Genomic DNA, 25,112 nt, shown 5'->3' on the forward strand with positions numbered 1-25,112 from the left:
ACGCACTTTGCATCAGTCGCCGCCTCCATGCTACATGCAACACTATCAAGTGCACAACGCCACAATCAACCCTCGCGCAGGTTGCCAACCGGCCGCTGCGCTACGCTACGCGCTATGAAACACATCGCCAACTATTCATTTACGACCGCACATCGAGTACGAAATTCCTCGTCGACAATGGCACGGATTTCGGCAACTCCGCTTTCTCGTAAACTCAAAATAGTAACTCCTTTTCGACTGCAAGCTGCAAACGGTAGCAAAGTCGGAACCTACAGGGATAAGGCGCTCAACTCAGTCTCGCACGCCTCTGCAACCGTCATAGTCCTAACCGAGAACTGCACAAACATCCAATCGGTCGCTTGTAGACCCTAACCCAGTCTCGCACGTTTAGGCTCCTATGCAACCGCCATAGCCCTAACCGAGAACTGCACAACAACGACTTAATCATACCAATTGGCCAGTGACAACAGTACGCCGCACAGCCGTACTCTCACCGAGCAAATAAATTCGCAACAACCACTTAACCATACCAATTGGCCAGTGACAACAGTACGCCGCACAGCCGTACTCTTACCAAGCAAATGAATTCGCTACATACATCAACCAGCCTAACTGCACCAAGCACCCGGACTAGGATCTAATAAGGAACTCAACCTTAAAAAAGTCCACCAGGACTTTATTTGGGGGGAGTACTGTGGGCACACAGATGTGGCAACTCTGTTTTGTCAGTTATTCATTCTCTGCACATTCTTGGAATTTCAGCTTACACTGAATTCTTAATTTATAGTTTTAAGAAGCGTCACTCTTTGTCTAGACACCAACGAGAATACAAGCGTTATTACAATAAATAGTTTTAGATTTTAATAATTGTGGTGTTTCATTCCCCACATATATGTATATACATAAATGATCCGGATGACTAGATCAGTTTAAATCAAGGTGACTGTCCGTCTGTAATTATATTAATATTAATGCCGAATGATGTTTTGAAAAAACATTGTGATGATATATAATTAATTATTGGAATTATTTATTTCCTGACCTCCCTTAGGTACATGGACAGATGAACTTTTCGAGATCATTCAACGTCAAACTAATCTCCCACGCTGCTTCAATTTCGACAAGCACAAAATTTCACGATCGGGCACAGCTACTCATTATCTGATCGTCACTGGTCACTGTGCTAGCAAACAATGCAATAATCCTTTATATTGTTATCTGGATGAAGAACCCGAAGAAGGAGATGTTTTTATGACTATTAGGACACAAACTACTCTCAGTACTAAACATGAGGACGTAAAGCGGCAATTACGCGGTGAACGTCGAAAGAAGGTGGGAGAAGAGGCGTTTTACAAAGGCTGCCGGAATTACATGAAAGTACAAATGAAGGAAAAAACTAAATTTGGTGGTCGTCTGCCTCCTCAAGTTCCGAAAACAGAAGCTGTTCGTCAGGCAAAAAAAGAATTTTCCAATAATTTATACGAAATTGAAGCAGGCAAAAAAAACGTTGTGGAAAATTTAGAAATGATGAGATATGGGAAATACCAAGGATCCATCCACAATGTCATTTCAAATAAATTTTTGGTCATCTTCAGCACACATCAACAGCTTCATGCATATAATCAATATCGTAAAATAACGAGGGATTATTCTTCAATATCTGTTGATGGGACTGGTAGCCTTGTTCGGAAAATAGAACGGCCAAATAAGACTTTGTTAGGACACATATTTTTGTATTCAATTGTAATCCACTATGACGGCGTAATTGTGTCTGTGCATGATATGCTGACTGAATCTCAAGACACAGGGATAATTTGGAAGTTTATTAAAGATTGGCAGGACAATGGAGCTTTGAAACCAAAGCAAGTAGTTTGTGACTCGTCCCGGGCATTAATGAACGGATTATGCTTAGGATTTAATTTTCAAACTGTGAAAACTTACAATGAAACTTGTTTTCTAATAGCCAGTGAACATGAAGAATTCAAACATCGTCCGGAAATTTTTACGTTTATACGATTAGATGTTGCTCATTTGATGAGCATGGTGCGTCGATGGATTTGTTTCCAACAAATGAAATTTTCCAAAGTTAGACATTTTTTCATGCTCTGTTTTTCACTAATGATTGACAGTCAGTCTCCGTATGAGTTTGAGAATATTTTCCGTCTGACATGTATTGTTGCTGGGCATGAACACCAAGACACGAGGCTTAAGAATGGGATTTCTGTATTGGAAAGTCGGAAAACATTGGAAAAAAAAAAATCGCTGACCATGGCTATAACACTAAAGTTGACGATAAGCAGTGGCAGGGTGAAGAGACTTTGTATGATGAGAGTATTAAAGAAAAACAATTTCACGAGCAAAGCCGTGTGAAGGCATGGATAACAAAAATTTTAGAAGATTCGAAAAAAGTATCAATTGAAGGCTGCGAACCTAATTCTTTCTATTTTAATGATTTCCTAATTAGATTCATGCCCCTAGCAACAGAATTTTGTCTATGGAGTGCAGTGCCATTGCCATATATACGAGGTCGTGCTACTTCCAGTTATTCAGAAGGTCACTTTTCTAATATAAAAAACCATGTATTGAAAAATTTTTCTGGGTTAATTAGAGCAGATAAACTCGTTAAAATTCTTCTAGACGACGCCTCATCGAGTGCAATCGAAATTCATTCGAAATTAAAAGTATCTCGCGAAAACGAAGGCCCTTGCCCGAGTCCTCTGGCAAAGAAAAATCGAAGTCCAGAGGGTGAGTCTTTAAATTTCAAAAGAGCCCCGTCACCTGAAGGTGATATCTCTGATGTTCCAGATGCTAATTATGATGGAGAATCACAAGATTCTGCCAATGATAATAACTCCCCAATGCCTGAGGAGTTAATCTCGAATATTAGCTTTCAATCTTCGACGATTGATCCATTGTAGAACTCGGATTTTGATACTGATGATACTAATCGAAGCAAGTGGCATAGAAAATTGATTGCAAACGTGACGGGCGTCTACTCTCAACCTCAACCCGATATAGGACGCCGCAATAATCTCGCTGGTCATTCCCATAAATCCTGGCTGTTGCGTAATGGCAATTTTGTGAAAAAGCCTACTTTGAGTAACACGAATCATCATTTCGCAATCAACACTTGTGGTTTCGATTCGATTATTCAAATTTTAAGCACGGCAGCTATGGACGACGAAAATTACAATCAGGAGATGATAAATTCAGAGAATCCAACCTTGAAGTTTATTTCTGATTTTGTAAAAAATGGACCATCTCAACGCATAGAAAATGACAGAGTGAAATTACTAACAGAGTTATTTCCAAGTAAAGAGTGTATTGGCGTGATCAAAGCACTGAAATCTTATATCGTCGATTTGAAAGATTATTTGTCGTCTATTGTTAAAAAATGTTTCCAATCAAAACCTTCGGCATTACGTCACTATACGTGCCTCAATTGTGGTGAATACACAGTACCAGTACCACTTTTATATATTAACCATAAAAATTTCAGGGAGCCGAATGGATTTGAAGCTCTTAAGAATCTCCAGGCTTTTAACGAGCATAAACGCTACTCTTGTATTAATTCATCATGTGAAATGCAATGCAGTGTTAACACTGTATATTCAAATCAAGTGTTCGTGGAGTTGAATGTTCGTCCGGATTTGAGCTACAAATCTGGGAAACGTTGTCGACTGAAGGAGTTTCCCACGACATTGGAGTTAAACGCCACAATTTATCGATTGGCAGGTGTAATTCACTATGAATCCGAACATTTTACTGCATATTGTTTCAGAGGAATGGTTCGTTGGGAGCTACACGATGATCAACAATCAAAAATTAAATTTTGTCATTCTACAACACGAGTAACACCAGAAGCAGCAGTTTATGTTCAGCTGAATGAGGAAAACTATAGTACATTCACAGGACCCATCAAAGCTGATTCATCACAGAAAGAATTCCATTATGTTACCCCAGATGAGGACCCTGACACAAATTCTCGAGACAACTGGAGGAATAAAGAAAATTCTTCATTGTATTGTATCGATACTAAAAACTTTTATACAGATGTTTTTAAAGAAAAAAAATGTGATGATCGTGAAGTAAAGCTACATCAAAACGGTGACTCTCAAAGCGCAATTGCAATTAAGGGGGATGTGATACATGTCCGGAAAAATTCTTGTCTTGATTCGATAATACACGTTTTATGGTATGCAGCTGAATGTAATACCAATTATTTGACATTAATGAGATATGCCACCACCGAAAATGACCCATTAAAATTAATTGCTCAGCTAGTGGATAATGAAAATCTGCAATCAACAAATGAGCACCGAGTTCTTGTCTCACCTTCTTTCGTTGAGACACAAATTTATCATATCAGCCCCAGCATCGATTCAGAAATATCGACAATTGATTTAACTACTAGTGGTACATATGCTAAAGTTTGGAAAGCATGTTTTGACAGTGTACCCAGTGAACAGAAGCTGTATAACTGTAATATTTGCGGAGAATACGTTTAAAATATCGCAGTACTGTGTCCTAATTTCTTCAACCGTTCCCAAAAATGCATTGACTTGCAGAAAGCTCTACATTTCTATAAATACTTGAAGAAAGTTCGATGTATAAAGGAATCATGTCCAGGAAAATGTGTAGTGACCACTTCGTCGAATTTTCATCTCTTCATTGACATCTCTCAATCTTCAATGTGCCTGATCGACGAAATATCTACAGTGATATGCCGAGAATTCAATTACAGGTAGAGTATATAAATTTACTTACGCAACTCAGTCTTATCAGTTACGTTTTATTTTACATTGTTTCATTCCGCCTACGAATCTCATACAATTCGTTCCTAATTAACAAACAATAATATTCTAACAATTCTTTTCCAACAGATTAGCTGGAATAATTAGTCGTCTCGGAGATCGATATGTTGCCTACTGTTCAGCGCTACAAAATTGGTTATTGTACGATGGTTATCACAAAGTAAATAAAACAATAGTTGGCTGTGAACAAATTCGTCCTTCCGGACTTATTTACGTACTGCAAGATTAACCCAAATATATATTAGTTTAATAATCTTAGTTGAAGACGGTTAATTGATGTTAACTCTTATTACGATGTGAGATGGTTTAACTCCTGTTAATCATTATTAGAGTCAGACAGGACGTATTCAAAATTATCAAAGGAAAATGTAAAAAAATAACAATTACTTTAAAATGCATCTTCTATATGAATAGTTTTTAAAACAACCAAGTTGAAATTATCGAAAAATAATTGGTTTAAACGAAAATATGAAATAGAAAATACAAGTGTTCCAATCCAAAATTAAATTGTCTTTCGTAATGGAATATACCAAAATTTCAAAGTTGGTATAAAACAATTAACTTTGTACCCTCATTAGCGATGCCCGTTGAAAAAAAACTCAATGAAAAGTCACTTATTAAAAGGTAATTAACGATCGCACGTAATTAAAGAGAAATAAATCCAAAATCAAGCGAATGTCAAATCAGAATGAAATATCAATTTTTAAGACGTTCAAATATCTCATTTTTAGAATCTCCTTTACATAAATAATGTTACATTCCGATACACATTTGCTTGTCCCTAAATCTATTCTTTCCTAATTACATGAGAGTGTAACTAGTTACCTTCATCAATTAATCGAATGATGAATTCTAATTCATTTGAATTTTCTTAACGAATGTCGAAAATGAAGAAAAGTACGGCCAGATTGATCCATGGATTGATCCACACATGCGCAGATGGACACATTGTCATTGATATCATTAATTTATTAGTATTTAAAGAACAATTAGGTCTACAATGAAAATTCAAGGATTATTTTTTACCTAGAAATAATAATTTTACCTACAATAATCCTAATAGTCATAAAAAAATCTCCTTCTTCGGGTTCTTCATCCAGATAACAATATAAAGGATTATTGCATTGTTTGCTAGCACAGTGACCAGTGACGATCAGATAAAGAGTAGCTGTGCCCGATCGTGAAATTTTGTGCTTGTTGAAATTGAAGCAGCATGGGAGATTAGTTTGACGTTGAATGATCTCGAAAAGTTCATCTGTCCATGTACCTAAGGGAGGTCAGGAAATAAATAATTCCAATAATTAATTATATATCATCACAATGTTTTTTCAAAACATTATTCGGCATTAATATTGTCATAAAAATAATTGAATTTTGAAAAAGCCATTAATAGTTTAAAGAGTAATATTTTTACTGATCTCTGATACCTGAACGGGGAGTAGTATAAGTTCGTCCATCATTATAAGTTTTTTCATCTCCTTGTATGCTCATCCATTCAGCTGCAGTGACGAGCACTTTGAATTCATCTAAATCCGCACTTTCCTCATGCAGTTCAAACGACTCATTAAAGGGATCAGTCACTGAGTCTTCGAACGTTGATTTGTGAAGTGAAACATTTTTCACCTCTTCACGAAAAGGAATTCCCAATTCATCACAGGCAATAGCAAGTACCTCTCTCCTATTATTAATGACATTCACATATACTTTATATGGTGTCCATTTATTTTTCAACTCCTTGCTCATGGTTTTCCATATTATATGCGAAGAAATTAGAAAATTACTTCTCTCTTTAAAATGGTCAATATGCTTTTTAATAACTGCTACGACATCCTCAACAGCTACTTTAGCATGAGGTGCCATTGTTGATGTAGCCTAAAAGAAAATTTATTCAAAAAATTGGTAATACAAAATTAAAAAGTCGCCAAGCTTTGAGAATATGCTCAATTCAAAATTCCTACCGTTAACAAATCACTTATTATATAGTTATTGATTTCAATTACCTTTAATCAAAACTCCAAATCGAAAACCAGCCTGATAAACCTCAATAATGATGTGAATCAATCTACTTTATCGATATATTCGACAAGTGTCGGTCAGTTTTGAGCGAACTTACTATTGTGGCGTTGTGAAACACCACAATTATTAAAACGATACAAATATTTATTTAATAAGCACTTCTATTCTTAATGGCGTCTAGACAAAGAGTGACGCTTCTAAAAATTCAAAACTAAGAAAAAGGAATTCAGTGGAAATTGAAATTCCAAGAATGTACAGAGAATGAATAACTGACAAAACAGAGTTGCCATATCTGTGTGCCCACACTATCTTTTTCGATATTGAACTTTTATGGTATGGGAGCATCACGTATACATTGTACGATTGAAATACATAGTGAAATACCATAGACCTTTTTTTAAATTAATTAAAATATAATGAATAATTACGTGTAAAAGAATGAAACCAAGGTATTTATTATCTACAAACGATTTGCTTTCCATTGGTTAATATTATTTCGGTCTACAAATGAAAATTAGTGGGGTGGGGTGCTAACTTCCCATCATTATTTTATTTAATTAATTAAAAAGTAAGGAAGGGTCTACAAAATTTTTTAATTGTATTACAATGATCTACAAAGGTCCTACTATTGATCTAAATAAAAAAACCAATGAATTTTCAATTATGTGGTGCCAACTACCAGTCACTGATTCCCGGCACGTCAGCATTCACAGAGAGAGTTTTTTCTGTGATGAATAGCAAATGGCGAGACGAAAGAAACAAAGCGTCTCTGAATTTGATAAAAAATGAATTACTTATTTATTTTAATTTAAACATAGAATGTAAAGATGCTGTGCAATTGTTCAGAAAAGATGCTAATTTGATACAAATTGCAAAAAGCAATAAAAAATATGTTTTTAAATATAATAATAAGGAAAAATAAATTATACTTTATTTTGATAGTAAGTACTTTTTTTCCTTACCTATAATAACAAATGTACTTTAACTGGATTGTGGTCAATCGTTCAACGATTCTTGATAGCATTCCCATCGTCATATTTGTGTGAACGTGGATTTAGTGCTGTGACAACACTGCTTACTAAAAATAGAAATCGTTTACTTGTTACCGAACGTGGCGACTTGCGACTGTTCTTGAGTAAATTGGAACCTGATATTAACAAACTTATTAAACAGCATCAGATTCATCCTTCACATTAGTTTTTATATATGGATCGATTATTTTAGTTTTATTTTTAATAAAAGATTCTCTGTTTTAATACTATAAAATTGTGTTTCAATAATCATTCTTATTGGCAGGTGTAGCCCGTAAGAGTTAACTTGAGACCTAAGCGCCGTTGTATGTTACCTACTGCGCTCAGGTGTCAAGTTGCTGGTTATAGTAAAAGTTTCGTTTAGAATTCTCCGTTAATATACATATATAAGTCACAATAATTAATTTGAAGTTATAGTGGTTTTTAAATAGGTGAAAAAATGGGGGCGCTAAAAAATATTTATTCCCAAAGTGGACGGTAGACAAAATAAGTTTGGGAACCACTGGTTTCTCACATTCTATATTTCTAGTATTTTTTCATATTTTGAGCAGGAAAAGAAGATATGTAATGCATTTTCAGTGCTGTTGCTGCAGAAGGAGCAATTTGTTTCGTCGTCATGTCCGTATTTATATAGATATTCTCTATAACATCCGTGACCTGAAAGAAACTGCGTAAGGTAGAAATCAGTTTCCCTGTGTTTCCGTTCTATCCATGGTTGTATGCTTCTAATAAGCCTGTGCAGCCATCTCCCCGTAGTTGCTTCGTCCCATCGTTTCTGCCGTTCGTTTAGGCTCCTTAGTCTTTCCTGCTTTCTCTCTTCATTCGTTAATCGAGCGTCAGTGCTTTTCGTTTTGTCGAATACTCGCTTAATTTCGATGGCCATTATGTCTGGTGGCATGAGACCTGATATGACTCCAGCCTCCTGATGTGATACAGAGCGAGTTGCACATGCAACTCTGATTGCATTCAGTCGTACTATTGATTTTGCCTTTTCTCCTTATGTTTTCTGCTGCAGCGCTATCCCCCATATGCGTGCAGCATATTACAGCATGTAACACAATTGAGCAAATAAAATCACGAATGTCGATTCTTACAAAATTTTTTTATTTAATTTGGGCGAATTGAATTACAGTTTTTTTCAAATACATTCTACAGTCCGTCTATAATATAAAACAACAAAAGAGTAACAAATTTATTCAGTTATTATTTAGTATAGCCTCCTTTGGCCGCAATCACCGCTTCAATCCGCTTGGGAACGCTATTGACTAAATCTTCACATTCTTTTTTAGTTTTTGAGTTCCATACTTCTACACATCTAGTAAATAATTCCGCCTTTGTTTTCGATGGACTGGCATAATTGTATACCCTTTTTTTTAAACAAACCACAGATTCTCGATAGGATTAATATCGGGACTTTGAGGGTGCCATTCCAAAGTTTCAATTCGTTGACTTCTAAGATTACCCATAGTCTTCTTAGCTTTGTGCTTGGGGTCGTTGTCGTACATCAGTACGATTTTGCTACTGTCCAGACCCAATTTCTTCAACGAAGAAAAATACCCTTGCCTTAGTATATCTATGTATATACATACATATTCGCGTCCATATTTCCTTCGTTTAAAATTAGGACCCCAACACCACTTTTACAAAAGCTACCCCCAAAAAGAACTTTTCCGCCCCCAAATTTGAGCGTTGGGATGACATCGCAGCTGGTAATATTCTTTGATGACTTCTTCCAAACGTAATGTATTTCGTCTGACCGTGAAGATTAATCTTGCTTTCATCTGTCCAGAATACATTCGCCAACTATTCTGGAGTCCAGTTTCGGTGCGCTTCAGCAAATTTTAGACGTAGTTCTTGATGACGTTTAGTAAGCAAAGGTTTTTTAATTTTGCGCCTGGCTTTAAACCCTAGTTTTTTCAACTCGCGGTGTACAGTCATGCGAGAAACTTGTTTTCCGTAAGTCCTCTCCAGTTCTTTTGAATCTCAGTACCAGATTTTACTGCTCCCGAGGCCACCAGACGGTTGATAGTCCGTCTATCGTGGTTATATAAAACGGATAGCCGACCAGATCGATGTATTGGTACTGATATTTCATGACAATTAGCAATATTTTTCACTGACCCAAATGAAATTTCAGCTAAATTTGCAAATGCCGATATGAGAGTCCTTCATTCAACCATTGAAGCACATATTTTTTAATAGAGCCAGCAATTTTTTTCATTTTTCTAAAAAAAAATACGCAGTTAAACAGTTTCACAAAAAAACAATCTTTCTAATTCTACTTACCGTCTATAAAATGAAAAAATACTTTTGAAAACGTTTGTTAATTGATAAATAGAGCTACTGGTATTTAAAAAGCTCGAAAGTTGTTTATTTGGTCGTAGCTATGCTCACACGCCTGAACGCAACCCATGTTGTAACACAATTGAGCAAATGTGCACGTGACGCAAACCAGACGCAGCCAGAACAATATTGAGAAATTGTAGCGTTTTATTTCCGCGAAATATAATGAAATCTCGATTATCACTTTATCATGCGAGAGTATAAAATGTTCGGTGACACCCGAACTTAGCCCTTCCTTTCTTGTTATTATTATTAGATGTGCATTGTAATGTAAATGCATTATAAAGGGTGATTTTTTAAGAGCTTGATAACTTTTTTTAAAAAAAAAAACGCATAAAATTTGCAAAATCTCATCGGTTCTTTATTTGAAACGTTAGATTGGTTCATGACATTTACTTTTTGAAGATAATTTCATTTAAATGTTGACCGCGGCTGCGTCTTAGGTGGTCCATTCGGAAAGTCCAATTTTGGGCAACTTTTTCGAGCATTTCGGCCGGAATAGCCCGAATTTCTTCGGAAATGTTGTCTTCCAAAGCTGGAATAGTTGCTGGCTTATTTCTGTAGACTTTAGACTTGACGTAGCCCCACAAAAAATAGTCTAAAGGCGTTAAATCGCATGATCTTGGTGGCCAACTTACGGGTCCATTTCTTGAGATGAATTGTTGTCCGAAGTTTTCCCTCAAAATGGCCATAGAATCGCGAGCTGTGTGGCATGTAGCGCCATCTTGTTGAAACCACATGTCAACCAAGTTCAGTTCTTCCATTTTTGGCAACAAAAAGTTTGTTAGCATCGAACGATAGCGATCGCCATTCACCGTAACGTTGCGTCCAACAGCATCTTTGAAAAATACGGTCCAATGATTCCACCAGCGTACAAACCACACCAAACAGTGCATTTTTCGGGATGCATGGGCAGTTCTTGAACGGCTTCTGGTTGCTCTTCACCCCAAATGCGGCAATTTTGCTTATTTACGTAGCCATTCAACCAGAAATGAGCCTCATCGCTGAACAAAATTTGTCGATAAACACATTTCGAACCGAACACTGATTTTGGTAATAAAATTCAATGATTTGCAAGCGTTGCTCGTTAGTAAGTCTATTCATGATGAAATGTCAAAGCATACTGAGCATCTTTCTCTTTGACACCATGTCTGAAATCCCACGTGATCTGTCAAATACTAATGCATGAAAATCCTAACCTCAAAAAATCACCCGTTATATATATGAATGTAGATATTTATATTTAGTATAATTTTGGCTTTGCTGATAAGTGTGCATGTTCAATAGGGGTAGTCTATTTTTGTAACACCTACTTTACATGACATAACACGATGAGGAATAGTAAAAAAATGATAACTGCGTTTTTAGTTTTTCGATTTATTTCAAAAACTTAACGCAGAATTTAAATTGAAAAAATTCATATGTTATATGCGAAGAAGAAGAAGACAAATTTTGATTTAGAAGCAATAAGACTCATTTAAGTACAAGACAAATACATTTTTATAGTAAATATACGTTTTAGTTCATTATTTAATTCATTTTGATATTATTTGAGATAAACTTAAGATTTAAACTATATTCAGATTTACAAAAAGGGTAAATTTCCTGAATAACTTTGATGGCTCTTTCAGCGCAAATATTAGATCTTTTTAAATTCAGAATGGCAGAATCTTCCTTTACCCAGTGTTTAAGAAAACACTTATGCGCAGTTTCGAATTGCTTGACGGATTTTTCCAATATTTCAAAATCATTGTTATGAAAACGGTGATCCGAGAACCAAGCATCATACCATGCGCTGCATATGAATTGGCAAATTGGCAAAAGTTGTATTCTGTGTTCCGGTATTAGTATGAACGTTAAAATCGCTAATATAGCTCTAGAATTCCATCGAGCGTTGCTGAGCGCTGGTAAAACTCTAAATTTTATGTATGGGAACTTGTTGTTTACTTCATAATATTTAAAATATTGCCCTAGTTCATATAAAAATTGCATGTCATCACGCCATTTAATAGATCTTAAGATCAACTTTTCTTCGTTTTGTTTGTAGTTTTGTTTTAGGTTTTCGTAGTTCATAATCAATTCGGTAAATATGTCATAACTGATGTTTGGCGATGTCGACTTTCCACCTAGTACTTCATTCATTACATGCTTCAAAATTAAATCTAATACATGATGTTGGCATCCAATATACTGCGGTGGGGACAAATGTTTTTCCTGAAAACAATTCTGCAGTAAACGAACAACTCCACTTTTAATCCCTGTATTAACGTTTGTTGTGTCACTAACAATCATTTTAATGGAATTCCAAAGGTTAAATTTATCCAATACATTCCTTATTCCTTAAAAAAGTTATAGAAAGTTAATTAATGCTCTAAAAATATATTATTAAATAGAAACCTTCAAAAATTGACAAACTTTTCCCGTTTTCAAGAACCATTGCCGCTATTCTTACTTCCTTAGCTTCATTTGTTAACACCACGGCCTGCACTTCTTTCTTCCATTGTTACCATTGTCACTGCTGCTTTTGTTGAACACTTCCCATTCCTTTTTCTTTGAAGAGGAGCTTTATATTCATCAACAGGTGGAGAATGTGATTGCTCGACAGATTCAGCTGATGATGTTGAAGTGTTGAGCGCCACTTTATTTAAACACGAGGTGCTGTGAACCTTTTCTCTTAAAAGCGCAGCTTTGGAGGGATGCACACAAACTGCTTTAGCTGTCGTGTACCCAACTTCTCCATTTGTAGTTGTTTGGAGTTCATACAACTTTTTGTCCTCAGTTCCTAGCCAGACACCTTTTAAATAAATAATTTGTTGAACGCCATTGTAACATTTCTGCCATCCGGGAATTTTAAAAATGTTGAATAATCCTTTTGTTATCTTCCGTTGTGCAGCTATACGTGTTATGCTCGGAATGTTTAGTTTCGACCACAAGGCAATCATTTCGTTTGAAATAATCTGGCATCTTTTCTTTTTCAATTTCTCCGTTTTTGCTAATTCATTATACCTTCCTATAATCACGGTCTGTTTTGGAATCTTACACAATTCACTCAAGGGGTTTTCAATGTTATTGATTTCTCTTCTCTTATTCTTAGATTTTTCAAATGTTATTAAATTGTTTTCCCATTGTTTTGAATTTTTTAAAACTTCAGCACCACTTTTTTTAAAAGACATTGTTAATTAAAAAAGACACTTTCACTCCAGCCGCCACGCACTGAATGAGAGACCGACAGCTAAATAAAGGCAACTGGCGCGACGCTTATACGAAGTTTCAATCATTCATAAAGCATTTACTCAAATTTACCGTTATCTATTTTTGTCATATGCAAAAATACGACGAATAACGGTAGAAGAGCAAAACAAAACAGACACAAAGAAAAGAACATAATCTCATATGGTGTTTTTTCTAGTCATATGTATGAAATTTTCATACGAAATTTCAATTTAAATTCTGCGTGAAGTTTTTGAAATAAATCGAAAAACTAAAAACGCAGTTATCATTTTTTTACTATTCCTCATCGTGTTATGCCATGTATTTTTTTTTTTTTTTCAAAAAAATGCAAAAAGTTATACCCCTAATGTTTAATGATATTTGAACATATTGCTGATGGAAAGAAATGATTATCTAAAATTAGTGGACTGTATATGTTTTCATGATCTTAAATATTACAAATGTCTTAACTTATCTTATTTAAGAAAACTAACATGTTCAATTTTGAACATTCTGCCGGACGCCAAATGTGATTGCTAGAAAAGTGACAACAGCTTGCGATCCTGTCTTGGTCGTAAACTAAGTAACGTTCACGATGACTATGTGCCTTCCTGTGTTGTATCAGCGATAGCTTGCTCGTAACTATTTCTTCAAATTTTTGTTCTGTCGGCGTTTCTTCTTTTACGTCCGACGACTGTGTATCTTTGATTTTACCTTTCTTATTTTGCATCTTTGTGTAACCTGCTGCACTGATTCCGTCTTTCGGTGATTGTTGCACTTGTTTTGTCGGCGAACATCTTTTATATTTTGTAGGAAGATCGACCATTCTGATTGTAGACTTTCTGATAGCTGCTCATCCCAGTTAGATTGCTGCATCTAAAGTTTTTGAATGAATAGCTTTGCTATGATTGTTATTGGTGAGAGCCAACCCAGTGGATCAAATATTTGAGCAAGCTGTGAAAGAACGCTCCTTTTAGTCTTTAGTAGTTTGGAACAGGTTGAAGCTTGGCCTTTGTGTCCTAGGATTTTTGTCACAGCTTTTTGAAGCAGCAGGTCTTTCTACTTTTGGTAGTTTTTTTGAGGTCGCTTCGCTTCCTCTTAAAGAATTCCTGTAGCACTGCGTAATTCGTCGATTGTCGCTCTCTTTGGCAGAGACGCCTTGCTTTGTGACATTCGCTTCGTAGGACTTCAATTTCGTCATTCCACCAGTATGCATGTTTCCTGTGCGTGCCTTGCCTTTTTCTGTATATGGCGGCCTGTTTGCATGCTCGCATACGCCGCTCTGATGTTTTTTCTTGATGCTTTATCAATATCGGCTAGCTCCTTTATTTGTGCACGTATAGCACTGCAGATGTCGTCTTCAGAGGTTATTTCGTTTAGATCCCGAATCTTTATCGTTGTTTCGTGAGTAAGTGCTTTAATTTTTGCCTGATTCTCTTAGAACTTTACCTATCTCAACTGTGAACTCGCTTGAATTTTCCTTTTGCGTATCTTTTCACTCTAGCAGCATTTCACCTTTGGCCGTATTTCTAATTCGGGTTACATTTTCACCCAACTTCTGGAGAGAATCTTCTTTCTTAACTGTTCTATTATGATGTTGGCTGTGGTGGCCACATCATTTCCGTTAGCTTCTTAATCTCTTCTCCTAGTTCTCTCATGAAGTCTACACATGAGAGTGCTTGCTTAGCCTGTGGTGTGCTATCTTGCAAGGCAGGTGTTGACGATCTTACCCTTGTCGGCTTTTCGACACTCAGCGCGTTTGTGGGCGATCTACCTAACCTCGGTGCACGTTTAAAGGGGTCTATATCCGAACTAGGTGTTCCCTGAGAGCAACGCAGGCTACTAATCCTACGCCCACTGCACACTTCTTGACCAGAACCCGAAGGGGCTGGTTACAGGCAAACCACGTGGCTAACACCTCGGCAGAGCAAGCTCACATCACCCTTTTCACACTAGCAACAGAGAAGTCATTGTTAAGGTTTCGGGACACATATTTCTAAGAGGCGGTGTCGGTTCGCCACCGTCACAGGAGCTTCAACGGATTTGCTAGCTTTTATACCGCATCTTTCACTCCTGTCGCTCATCGTCGGGGATTGCTTATACGTTTAAACTAACTTGCCACTACATGCCGTCCGGCTATCCGCGACCTGCCGACCTTCCGGTAGCTTAGAACGCAGTTATAACGTTAGTACACGATGTGTTGCAGCTGTACACTAAGTTCGTGGGACGCAAGCACATCCTTCCGGCCTTGTTTTGAACAATGTTTGTAATTTTTGTGGGTGACGTTTTTACATGTGTACGCATATGTGTGTGTAGGATTGTGTAAGCATTATTTGTGTGCCAATGTGCACTTATTTAGGAATATATTTTTGTTTTTTAGGAGGAGGAAGCATCGAAAGTCTGAACCCCATGTCAGTGTGGAACTTTAATCCGAACTAAACCTCCTACCGTCCTGTACCGTTCGCCCCGGTACCACCGTCAAATATTAACACGGGAGGATGGTTGTGTGACACTCATGCGTACGTGATAGTCAAAATGCAGTCAGTTACAAGTTTCATTTACTTGGCCCCACCTCTGTTGATCTGATGACCCCCTTGTACATTGTTCGCCGCTCTTCCCGTCACGTCAATGTTAGTGTGGTTGGGTCATGGTTGTTCGCTACATTTAACAGCTTTCTTTTCCGCCGCCGTTCGCTAGCACGTTGGGATTTCATAACCCTGGCTGCCACTTCGCAAGCAGCCACTTCTCTACTGATTCGACCATTTGGTTTACCAAGTTATTAGGAGTTGGGTCTACACCGAACGCATTTTTGTGTGTGTTGCCTCTCATGATTATATTTCGGGCAATAGGAGAATGTGTGTTCTACATTTTCGACGGTATCGCCTCCCCAATAATCGCATGTGTCGTTATTTTCGTATCCGAATCGTTTCAAGTATGCTTTGAAGCAGCCACGTCCTCTGAGGATTTGAGTTAGGTAGAAATCTACCTCACCGTGCGGTCTGTTTAGCCATGGTTCAACGTTGGGGATCAGTCGGAATGTCCACCGCCCGTTTTCGTTTTCCTCCCAACGTTTTTCCCAGTGATTCACCGCCTCTGCCCTTGCATTTTCTTTTAGTGTATTATGCATTAACCTGTCATTTGTAAGACATTGAATTTCTTTGGCCAAGAGGTCTAAAGGGTGTAGGCTCGAAATTATTAAGGTAGCATCTTCCGATACTGTGCGCAATGCAGAGCATACTCTCAGCGCGCGAGTGGCATATATAGTGAAAAGGCCACGGCGATAAGATTTTATTTTGAGGGCTTTTCCCCATATCTGGACGCCGAACAACGCGACCGACTTTAATACGCCGGCTAATAGTCGTCTTCTATTTTGCTTGGACCCACAGGTATTCAGCATTAACCGGGTCAAGGCTCTGCACACTTTTGTAGCTTTTTCGCATGTGTACGCTAAGTGCTCCTTAAAGGACATCCTTCCTTATCCTTATTGTTCGAAAAGGGTCTATATTTCTGGAAATCGCCGTTTTTAGTGTAACATTCGGAATTCCATCTGGTCCCGGGGCTTTCTTCTTCTTCTTTACTGGCGTAGACACCGCTTACGCGATTATAGCCGAGTCAACAAGAGCGCGCCAGTCGTTTCTTCTCTCCGGTACGTAGCGCCAATTGGATATTCCAAGCGAGGCCAGGTCCTTCTCCACTTGGTCCTTCCACCAGAGTGGAGGTCTTCCTCTTCCTCTGCTTCCCCCGGTATAGAGTTTGGTTTTTGTTCGTCGAGAGAGGACTTTACTTTTCAATTGCCTACTCAGTCCGAAGTAGCACCTGTTGGCAAGAGTAATCCTGCGTTGGATTTCCAGGCTGACATTGTTGGTGGTGTTTACGCTGGTTCCAAGATAGACGAAATTATCTACAACTTCAAAGTTATGACTGTCAACAGTGACATGAGAGCCAAGTCGCGAGTGCGACGACTGTTTGTTTGATGACAGGAGATATTTCGTCTTGCCCTCGTTCACTGCCAGACCCATTTGCGTTGCTTCCTTGTTCAGTCTGGAGAAAGCAGAACTAACGGCGCGGGTGTTGAGATCATCGGCATACGCCAGCAGCTGTACACTCTTATAAAAGATTGTACCTGCTCGATTCAGTTCTGCAGCTCTAATAATTTTCTCCAGCAGCAGATTGAAAAAGTCGCACGATAGGAAGTCGCCTTGTCTGAAACCTCGTTTGGTATCGAACGGCTCGGAGAGGTCCTTCCCGATCCTGACGGAGCTTTTGGTGTTGCTCAACGTCAGTTTACACAGCCGTTTTAGTTTTGCGGGGATACCAAATTCAGACATCGCGGAATAAAGGCAGCTCCTTTTCGTGCTGTCGAAAGCAGCTTTGAAATCGACGAATAGGTGGTGAGTGTCGATTCTCCTTTCACGGGTGTTTTCCAAGATTTGGCGCATGGTGAATATCTGGTCGGTTGTTGATTTACCAGGTCTGAAGCCACACTGATAAGGTCCAATCAGTTTGTTGACGGTGGGCTTTAATCTTTCACACAATACGCTCGATAGAACCTTGTATGCGATGTTGAGGAGGCTTATCCCGCGGTAGTTGGCGCAGATTGTGGGGTCTCCTTTTTTATGGATTGGGCATAGCAAACTTAAATTCCAATCGTTGGGCATGCTTTCATCCGAGTATGCTCCGGTCTTGAAACCCTCTGTAAGTCGCCGCATCCTTTCGTAGAATTTTCGAGCATTACCCCTGTCGGCCAGCTTATCGAGCTCTTCGTACTCACGCATTTCGGCCTCTTTCTTCTTCTGTCTGCAAATGCGTCTCGCTTCCCTCTTCAACTCTCGGAATCTATCCCATCCCGCACGTGTTGTGGTCGATCGTAACGTTGCGAGGTAGGCAGCCTGTTTTCTCTCCACTGCGACACGGCACTCCTCGTCGTACCAGCTGTTCTTTTGCACTTTCCGAAAACCAATGGATTCGGTTGCAGCTGTACGTAAAGAGTTTGAAATGCCGTCCCACAGTTCCCTTATACCGAGTTGTTGACGAGTGCTCTCAGAGAGCAGGAGTGCAAGCCGAGTAGAAAATCGTTCGGCGCTCTGTTGTGATTGCAGCTTCTCGACGTCGAACCTTCCTTGTGTTTGTTGGCGTGCGTTTTTTGCGGCACAGAGGCGGGTGCGAATCTTGGCTGCAACAAGATAGTGGTCCGAGTCGATGTTAGGACCCCGGAGCGCACGCCCATCTAAAACACTGGAGACGTGTCTTCCGTCTATCACAACATGATCGATCTGGTTGGTGGTTTTTCGATCCGGAGACAGCCAGGTAGCTTGATGTATCTTCTTATGCTGGAATCTAGTACTACAGATAACCATATTTCGGGCCCCGGCGAAGTCGATCAGCCTCAACCCATTTGGAGATGTTTCCTCGTGGAGGCTGAATTTATCGACCGTTGTGCCAAAGATACCTTCTTTGCCCACCCTGGCGTTGAAGTCGCCAAGCACGATTTTGACATCGTGGCGGGGGCATCTCTCATAAGTGCGCTCCAAGCGCTCATAAAAAGCATCTTTGGTCAGCTCGTCCTTGTCTTCCGTCGGGGCGTGGGCGCAAATCAGCGATATGTTGAAGAACCTCGCTTTGATGCGGATTGTGGCTAGACGTTCATTCTCCGGAGTGAATGATAGTACTCGGCGACGGAGTCTCTCTCCCACCACGAATCCAACACCAAACTTGCGCTCCTTTATGTGGCCACTGTAGTAAATGTCACAAGGACCTACTTGTCTCTGTCCTTGTCCCGTCCATCGCATTTCTTGGACGGCGGTGATGCCAGCCTTTATCTTTACGAGGACATCTACCAGCTGGGCAGCGGCACCTTCCCAATTAAGGGACCGGACATTCCAGGTGCATGCCCTCAAATCATAGTCCTTATTTCGTTTGCCATGATCGTCATCAAAAGGGGGTCTCTCATCCGAGGCTGTGTTTGCTTTTTCATTGTGGGTGTTTTTTACGTGGCGGGTCCCAAACCAAGCGCACAACCCTAAGTAGGGGATATTTCGCCTTCTCACTTTAGCTCGCCTTCAAACGGATGTTCTTAGGCTACCCAGAGGATACTTGGTCAAAGACCGGAAGTCGTGAGCTGCTTGAGTCATATGTAAAAGAATCGTTTCTGGCCACTCCCAAGTGAATGGCGATCAGAGAACTTTCCTCACTTGCGTGAACTTCTACACATGACTCCATCCTCCCGGGGCTTTGGATGGGTATAATCGTTTGCATGCTTCTCGGACTTCTTCATTGGAAACAGCCGGTATATCCGGTATTTGTGGAACTATCACGATCTCGTGATGGAGTGGGGGTCGGGTAGGGAAAAGTACCGAAACTATTCTCTCAATTATTAAGGGGGGGGTTGGCATTTGTCCGTCAGTGGGGAGTTTTTCCATTACCGTTTTTTAAGCAAGTCCCCAAGCGTTATTCTCAGCATCGTCGCACAGTTTAAGTAAACATTCCTGCTTACTTTTTTTATTTGCCTGTTTTAGCAATTTTTTTTTTGTCCTTGAAATGTTTTTGGAGGGTGGTGTATTCAGATGTACCACGGGACCTTTGGTACGAGCGTCTAGCTTGCTGGCATTCTTTACGTAATCTTGCGATTGTCTCGATCCACCAATATACTGGGGGGCGGTGTTTGCGTCGAGATAGCTTGGACATTGAAGCGTCGCATGCGTTCTTAATACAACTCATAATCGACCGAGCAGCTTTGTTAGCCAACAACAGATTGTCGGGAAGTGTAGATGGTCTGAAGGCTTCTTCAAAAGGTCTGAGGCGAATGTTTTGAGTCGCCAGTTACTTTTTTTTTGGCTCGATAAACCCTGTCGTGCGTGTGATCGCTAAAAGTGCATTGGTCGCTGGGCACGATTCCGATTACTTTGGCGGAGGGGCCAAAAAAACGAATTTCCGTATAAATGGGTTATGTACGGCTAGGGGGGCTTCTCCAGAGGAGGAATATCCAAAAATTATGTAAAAATAGCTAATATTTTTAAAAATATTCACGTTTAAATATTCAAAAATTGCCCTAACAACACGTGTTATTTCTCCATGTTTCACAGAATATTTTCACGTTTTTCACTCACTATATTTAAATATACACTCTTAATATTGAAATAAGTTCACTTTTCACTTTCATTATGTAATTTTTCAGCCAAATTTAGTAATTTAAAATCACTTATCAAATTTATGGCTGCAAAGTTTAGAGTGTTTATATTTACGAGGAAAACTAGCGTTGCCACACCTTAAAAACCAAAAGTGAAGAATTTTTTAGCGTTTCACAGCGTTTTCTTTGTTTGTACTTTCGAGTGATTCTTTTTTCTTTATTAACTATAAAAAAGTATAAAGAAGATTTTTCAAGTTAAAATTGAATATGTGAACACTTTTGCATATACAAGTTATCACAGCTAGCATAGCAGGTATCACAGGTAGCATAGCTAACGAAATATACAACAACAAAGTTGTCGTAGCTAGCAAAATACGAGTATACTGACGAGAATGTTGCTCAATAAAGTTAAATTCCAAAAATTACAACAACAGCACATTTCGTCGGCACTAAACCAGAGCGGAAGTCGTGCCACCGCAATGTAAGCCGTTTCTTGAACAAACTGAGGTTTACTGTTTCGCTATATTATTGCTTACGTTAGCATTATAAAGTATATAGAATTAAGTACTAGTAAGTAAGAATTCGTACATATGTAAGTTTATAGTAATAAGCAAAAATTTTGTATAAAAAGAAATGTATTGAATAAAATAATTTGGAGTTCAACTTGACAATTCAAATGAGCGTGTCTTAATTATTTGGTGGCAACTATTAACTGGCGCCCGAGACTTCAAATTTAAATTGTCTATATCGGTTGAAAAAAAGCAGCGTTAGAAAACTCTAAATCGCGCATTGATAAAATTGTTGTTGCCCGCGAGCAGAAAAAGAAAAAAACAGCGTTAGGAAACTGCTGTTATCTAAACAAAGTGTTTAAAGTAACTCTAATCGCACGTTAATAAAACTTCTGTTATCCGCGTGTAAGTAACTAAGCAGCTTAACAAAACTGCTGTTATCTAAAAACGTGCTCAAAGAGACTCAAAACTGTGCATTAATAAAAACTATTGTTGCCCCTAAACAAGAAGGAATCAACGTAGAAAAGCTGCCATAACACCAAGTGCTCAAAGTGACTCTAATACGACAATAATAACTGTGCAACTGAGAAAATTATTCTCGCAGCATATTCAACTGTGTAGACAAAAGTGCAAAACCACCAAGACAACAATCAAAGCCTGAACTGTGACGTCATCCACTCCCAAGTAGCGGAGTAAAACACCTCAAAAAGGAACAAGTGGACCGCCCGAAATCAGGATGCAGAAGCTGATACTCCCGATACTGTTGTAAGAATTAAAATTAAGTTATTCACCTTTTTGTAATCAAATTTATGTATTAAGCAATTTAAAATAAATTGTAATAAGAGCAAGATTATAACAATTAGCAATAGAAAAAATTGTAAAAACTGGTGAGCCTCAGTATGGATCAAGTACAAGAAGCCATCACACACTTGACAGGCGCTATAAACGCGCAAATCGAGCAAGCTAAGGTATTAAGCAATAGAATAAATCAATTAGAAGCTAGAATCAACCCACACAGCGAAAGCGCTAACCCCAATAACCTTATTCACTTAACAGAGGCAGACCTAGCCGAAATTAGCAGATTGCCTGATAGTGTAAAGAACCTACCGACATTCGAAGGAGACCCGATTCAATTTATCTCCTTGATCCACAATGTAGAATCTATTTTACAGGACTACGAAGTAGTCAGAACAAAGCCACTGTATAGAGCCATCCTACGACATATTAGGCAGAAAATTAAAGGCCCTGCAGATACGGCCTTAATCTCTTACAACATATTCAACGATGATTGGGGAACAATCAAAAATTGTTTGTCACTACACTATGCAGACAAACGCGACCTTAGGACTCTAGAACACGAACTAGGAACCTTATCCCAAAAACACTTCAGCGTAGAGCAATTCTACGCAAGAGTCAATCACCAACTATCCCTGATAATAAACAAAATAAAGAGTCATGATTATTCAAGAGAAGCAAATAATGTTCTACTGGCAACCTATAGGAATCGAGCCATTGATATATTTATCAGAGGCCTAAACGCGAATTGTCTAGAATGCTAGTCATTCAACGCCCCAGCAACCTACCCGAAGCATACGATTCCTGCCTTGAAATTCAAAACATTAACTTAAGAAACTATTCAATATATAAAAAAAATGGAAGTAGCTCTAATCAAATACAAAACCATCAAATGAATCCAAAACCAATATTTGTACCAAGGGTATTAAACCCTGCCGAAAAAAAATTTAATCTATAATAAAAACATTCAAAATCAAGCACCGCCACCGCCCAGACCAACCAATCCTAAACCACCAATCCCTATGGAGGTGGATCCTTCAATACACTCACGAAGAATAAACTATATGAATCGACCGAACAATACGCCTATAGTAAGGCCATCCAATTATTCTTCAAATATCCCTAGGAAATCCCAAAAACTATTTAATGTCCAAACAGAGGACGAGGAAATAAATTTTATGACAGACGCCTGTCTACCCTACCCTATTTAGAACTAACTTTAAAGAACGGGGATATCGCGAAGTTCCTTGTAGATACGGGAGCTAATAAAAACTTTGTCTCCGAAAAACTTTCAAAAAATTCAATGAAACTTGAGTGTCCTTTTAAGGTTCACTCAGCCACAGGTCAAGTAAATATAACCCATAAACTACGTGGACCATTTTTTAAAAGTATAGGTATTACAAATAATTTTGATTTCTTTACATTACCCAATTTAAAATCCTTTGATGGCATCATTGGCGATGATACCCTCAAAGAATTGGGAGCAATCATAAATAGGAAAAATGACACAATAACCCTCAAGGATGTGGTACTGCCACTAAAACAAAATATCTCTAAACAAATAAATAATATTCAAGAAAACCCCTATGAACATGAAGTTAAGGAAATGATAAATAAATATTCGGAACTTTTCGGACCAGTCTCCGACAGTGGGACAATCGACACAACTGTATTAGCAGAAATTGAAACAACAAGTGAAGAACCGATATATACAAAATCATATCCTTACCCAGCCAACCTACGGGGCGAAGTAGAAAAACAAATAAAAGAACTTCTTAACAATGGTGTAATAAGGCCTTCAAAGAGTCCATATAACTCCCCATTGTGGATTGTTCCAAAAAAACCAGGTCCATCAGGAGAAAAAAAGTATAGAGTAGTTGTTGATTCTAAACGACTAAATGCAATAACTATACCTGATTCCTATCCAATACCTGATATAAACAACACTCTCGCTAGCTTAGGCGAATGTAAGTATTTTACTACACTCGACCTTACATCCGGATTCCACCAAATCAGGATGAAGGAAAAGGACATAGAAAAGACAGCTTTTTCTACAGCCAATGGTAAATATGAATTTACTAGGTTGCCATTCGGTCTTAAAAATGCCCCTTCCATTTTTCAGAGAATGATCAATGATGTTCTCAAAACGCTTATAGGAAAAGCCTGCTACGTTTATATCGATGACATTATAATAATGGGAAAAACTAAAGAGGAACACTTACGAAATATTGAAGAGGTGTTCATGCTTTTGCACAAATCAAATTTAAAAGTCAATCTGGAAAAATCCAAATTGTTTAGAACAGAAGTAAATTTTCAAGGTCATATCGTTACCGGCGAAGGTATTTTGCCAGATCCTGACAAAATATCCGCCATTAAAAAAATTCCCACACCTGCTAACCTTAAGGAATTAAAAGGTTTCCTGGGTTTAGCATCGTATTATAGGAGATTTATAAAAGACTTTGCAAAAATTGTCAAGCCACTTACCAATTTAACTAGAGGTGAAAATGCTCAAATAAAAGCAAGTCAATCCAAACGGATACAAATTTCACTAACAGAGGAGGGCTTGAAATCATTTAATGACATAAAATATTTGCTTACATCTTCTGAAATTCTGGTATTCCCAGACTTCAACAATCCCTTTATTCTGACGACAGATGCTTCCAATACTGCAATCGGAGCAGTCCTTTCACAAGGGATAATCGGTCAAGACAGACCCATAACTTACATCTCTAGATCACTCAATAAAACCGAAGAGAATTACTCGACAATAGAGAAAGAAATGCTCGCCATAGTATGGTCCCTCGACAAATTAAGGACTTACCTGTATGGAGCTAAAGAAATAAAAATTCTTACTGATCACCAGCCACTGACGTTTGCACTAAGCAACAGTAATAACAATGCCAAGCTAAAAAGGTGGAAAGCAAGGATAGAAGAATATAATTATAAACTAATTTACAAACCAGGAAAAACAAACGTAGTCGCCGATGCGCTATCACGGCTGCCAATAGAAGTTAATACGCTAACATCCACAGATGAAAATACACAACATAGCGCAGAAGAGGATAGCTCAAAGCTCATTCCTCACTGTGAAGCTCCAATTAACGTATTTAAAAATCAAGTTATATTTACAGAAGGAAAGGAGGAAATTACACAGGAAGAACCTCATCCAAGCTTCCATAGACATCTCATTAAATGTGAAGTTTACGATAAAGAAAACCTAAGTAAAATCTTGAAAAGCGTTCTAAACCCAAACATAATCAATGGAATT

General features: G+C 38.3%; 2 protein-coding genes across 2 annotated transcripts in view; both read left to right on the forward strand.

The window, feature by feature from the left end:
• Window positions 1-25,112, forward strand: part of LOC125780360 (uncharacterized) — a 114,428-nt gene that overhangs the window by 20,378 nt on the left and 68,938 nt on the right. The gene's annotated exons all lie outside the window — the stretch shown is intronic.
• On the forward strand, window positions 1,954-5,719 carry LOC125780382 (uncharacterized). Its single transcript, XM_049462683.1, has 2 exons — window positions 1,954-4,744; window positions 4,884-5,719. Exon 1 carries the CDS (start codon window positions 3,174-3,176, stop codon window positions 4,506-4,508), a length of 1,335 nt encoding a protein of 444 aa, XP_049318640.1. The 5' UTR covers window positions 1,954-3,173; the 3' UTR covers window positions 4,509-4,744; window positions 4,884-5,719.

The sequence above is a fragment of the Bactrocera dorsalis genome, chromosome 1 (genome assembly GCF_023373825.1).
Source record: "Bactrocera dorsalis isolate Fly_Bdor chromosome 1, ASM2337382v1, whole genome shotgun sequence".
Taxonomy (NCBI): domain Eukaryota; kingdom Metazoa; phylum Arthropoda; class Insecta; order Diptera; family Tephritidae; genus Bactrocera; species Bactrocera dorsalis.

Bases quoted from the DNA above. Each gene is read 5' to 3' on its own strand.
- LOC125780382 (XM_049462683.1), top strand. From the start codon at position 3,174: ATGGACGACGAAAATTACAATCAGGAGATGATAAATTCAGAGAATCCA.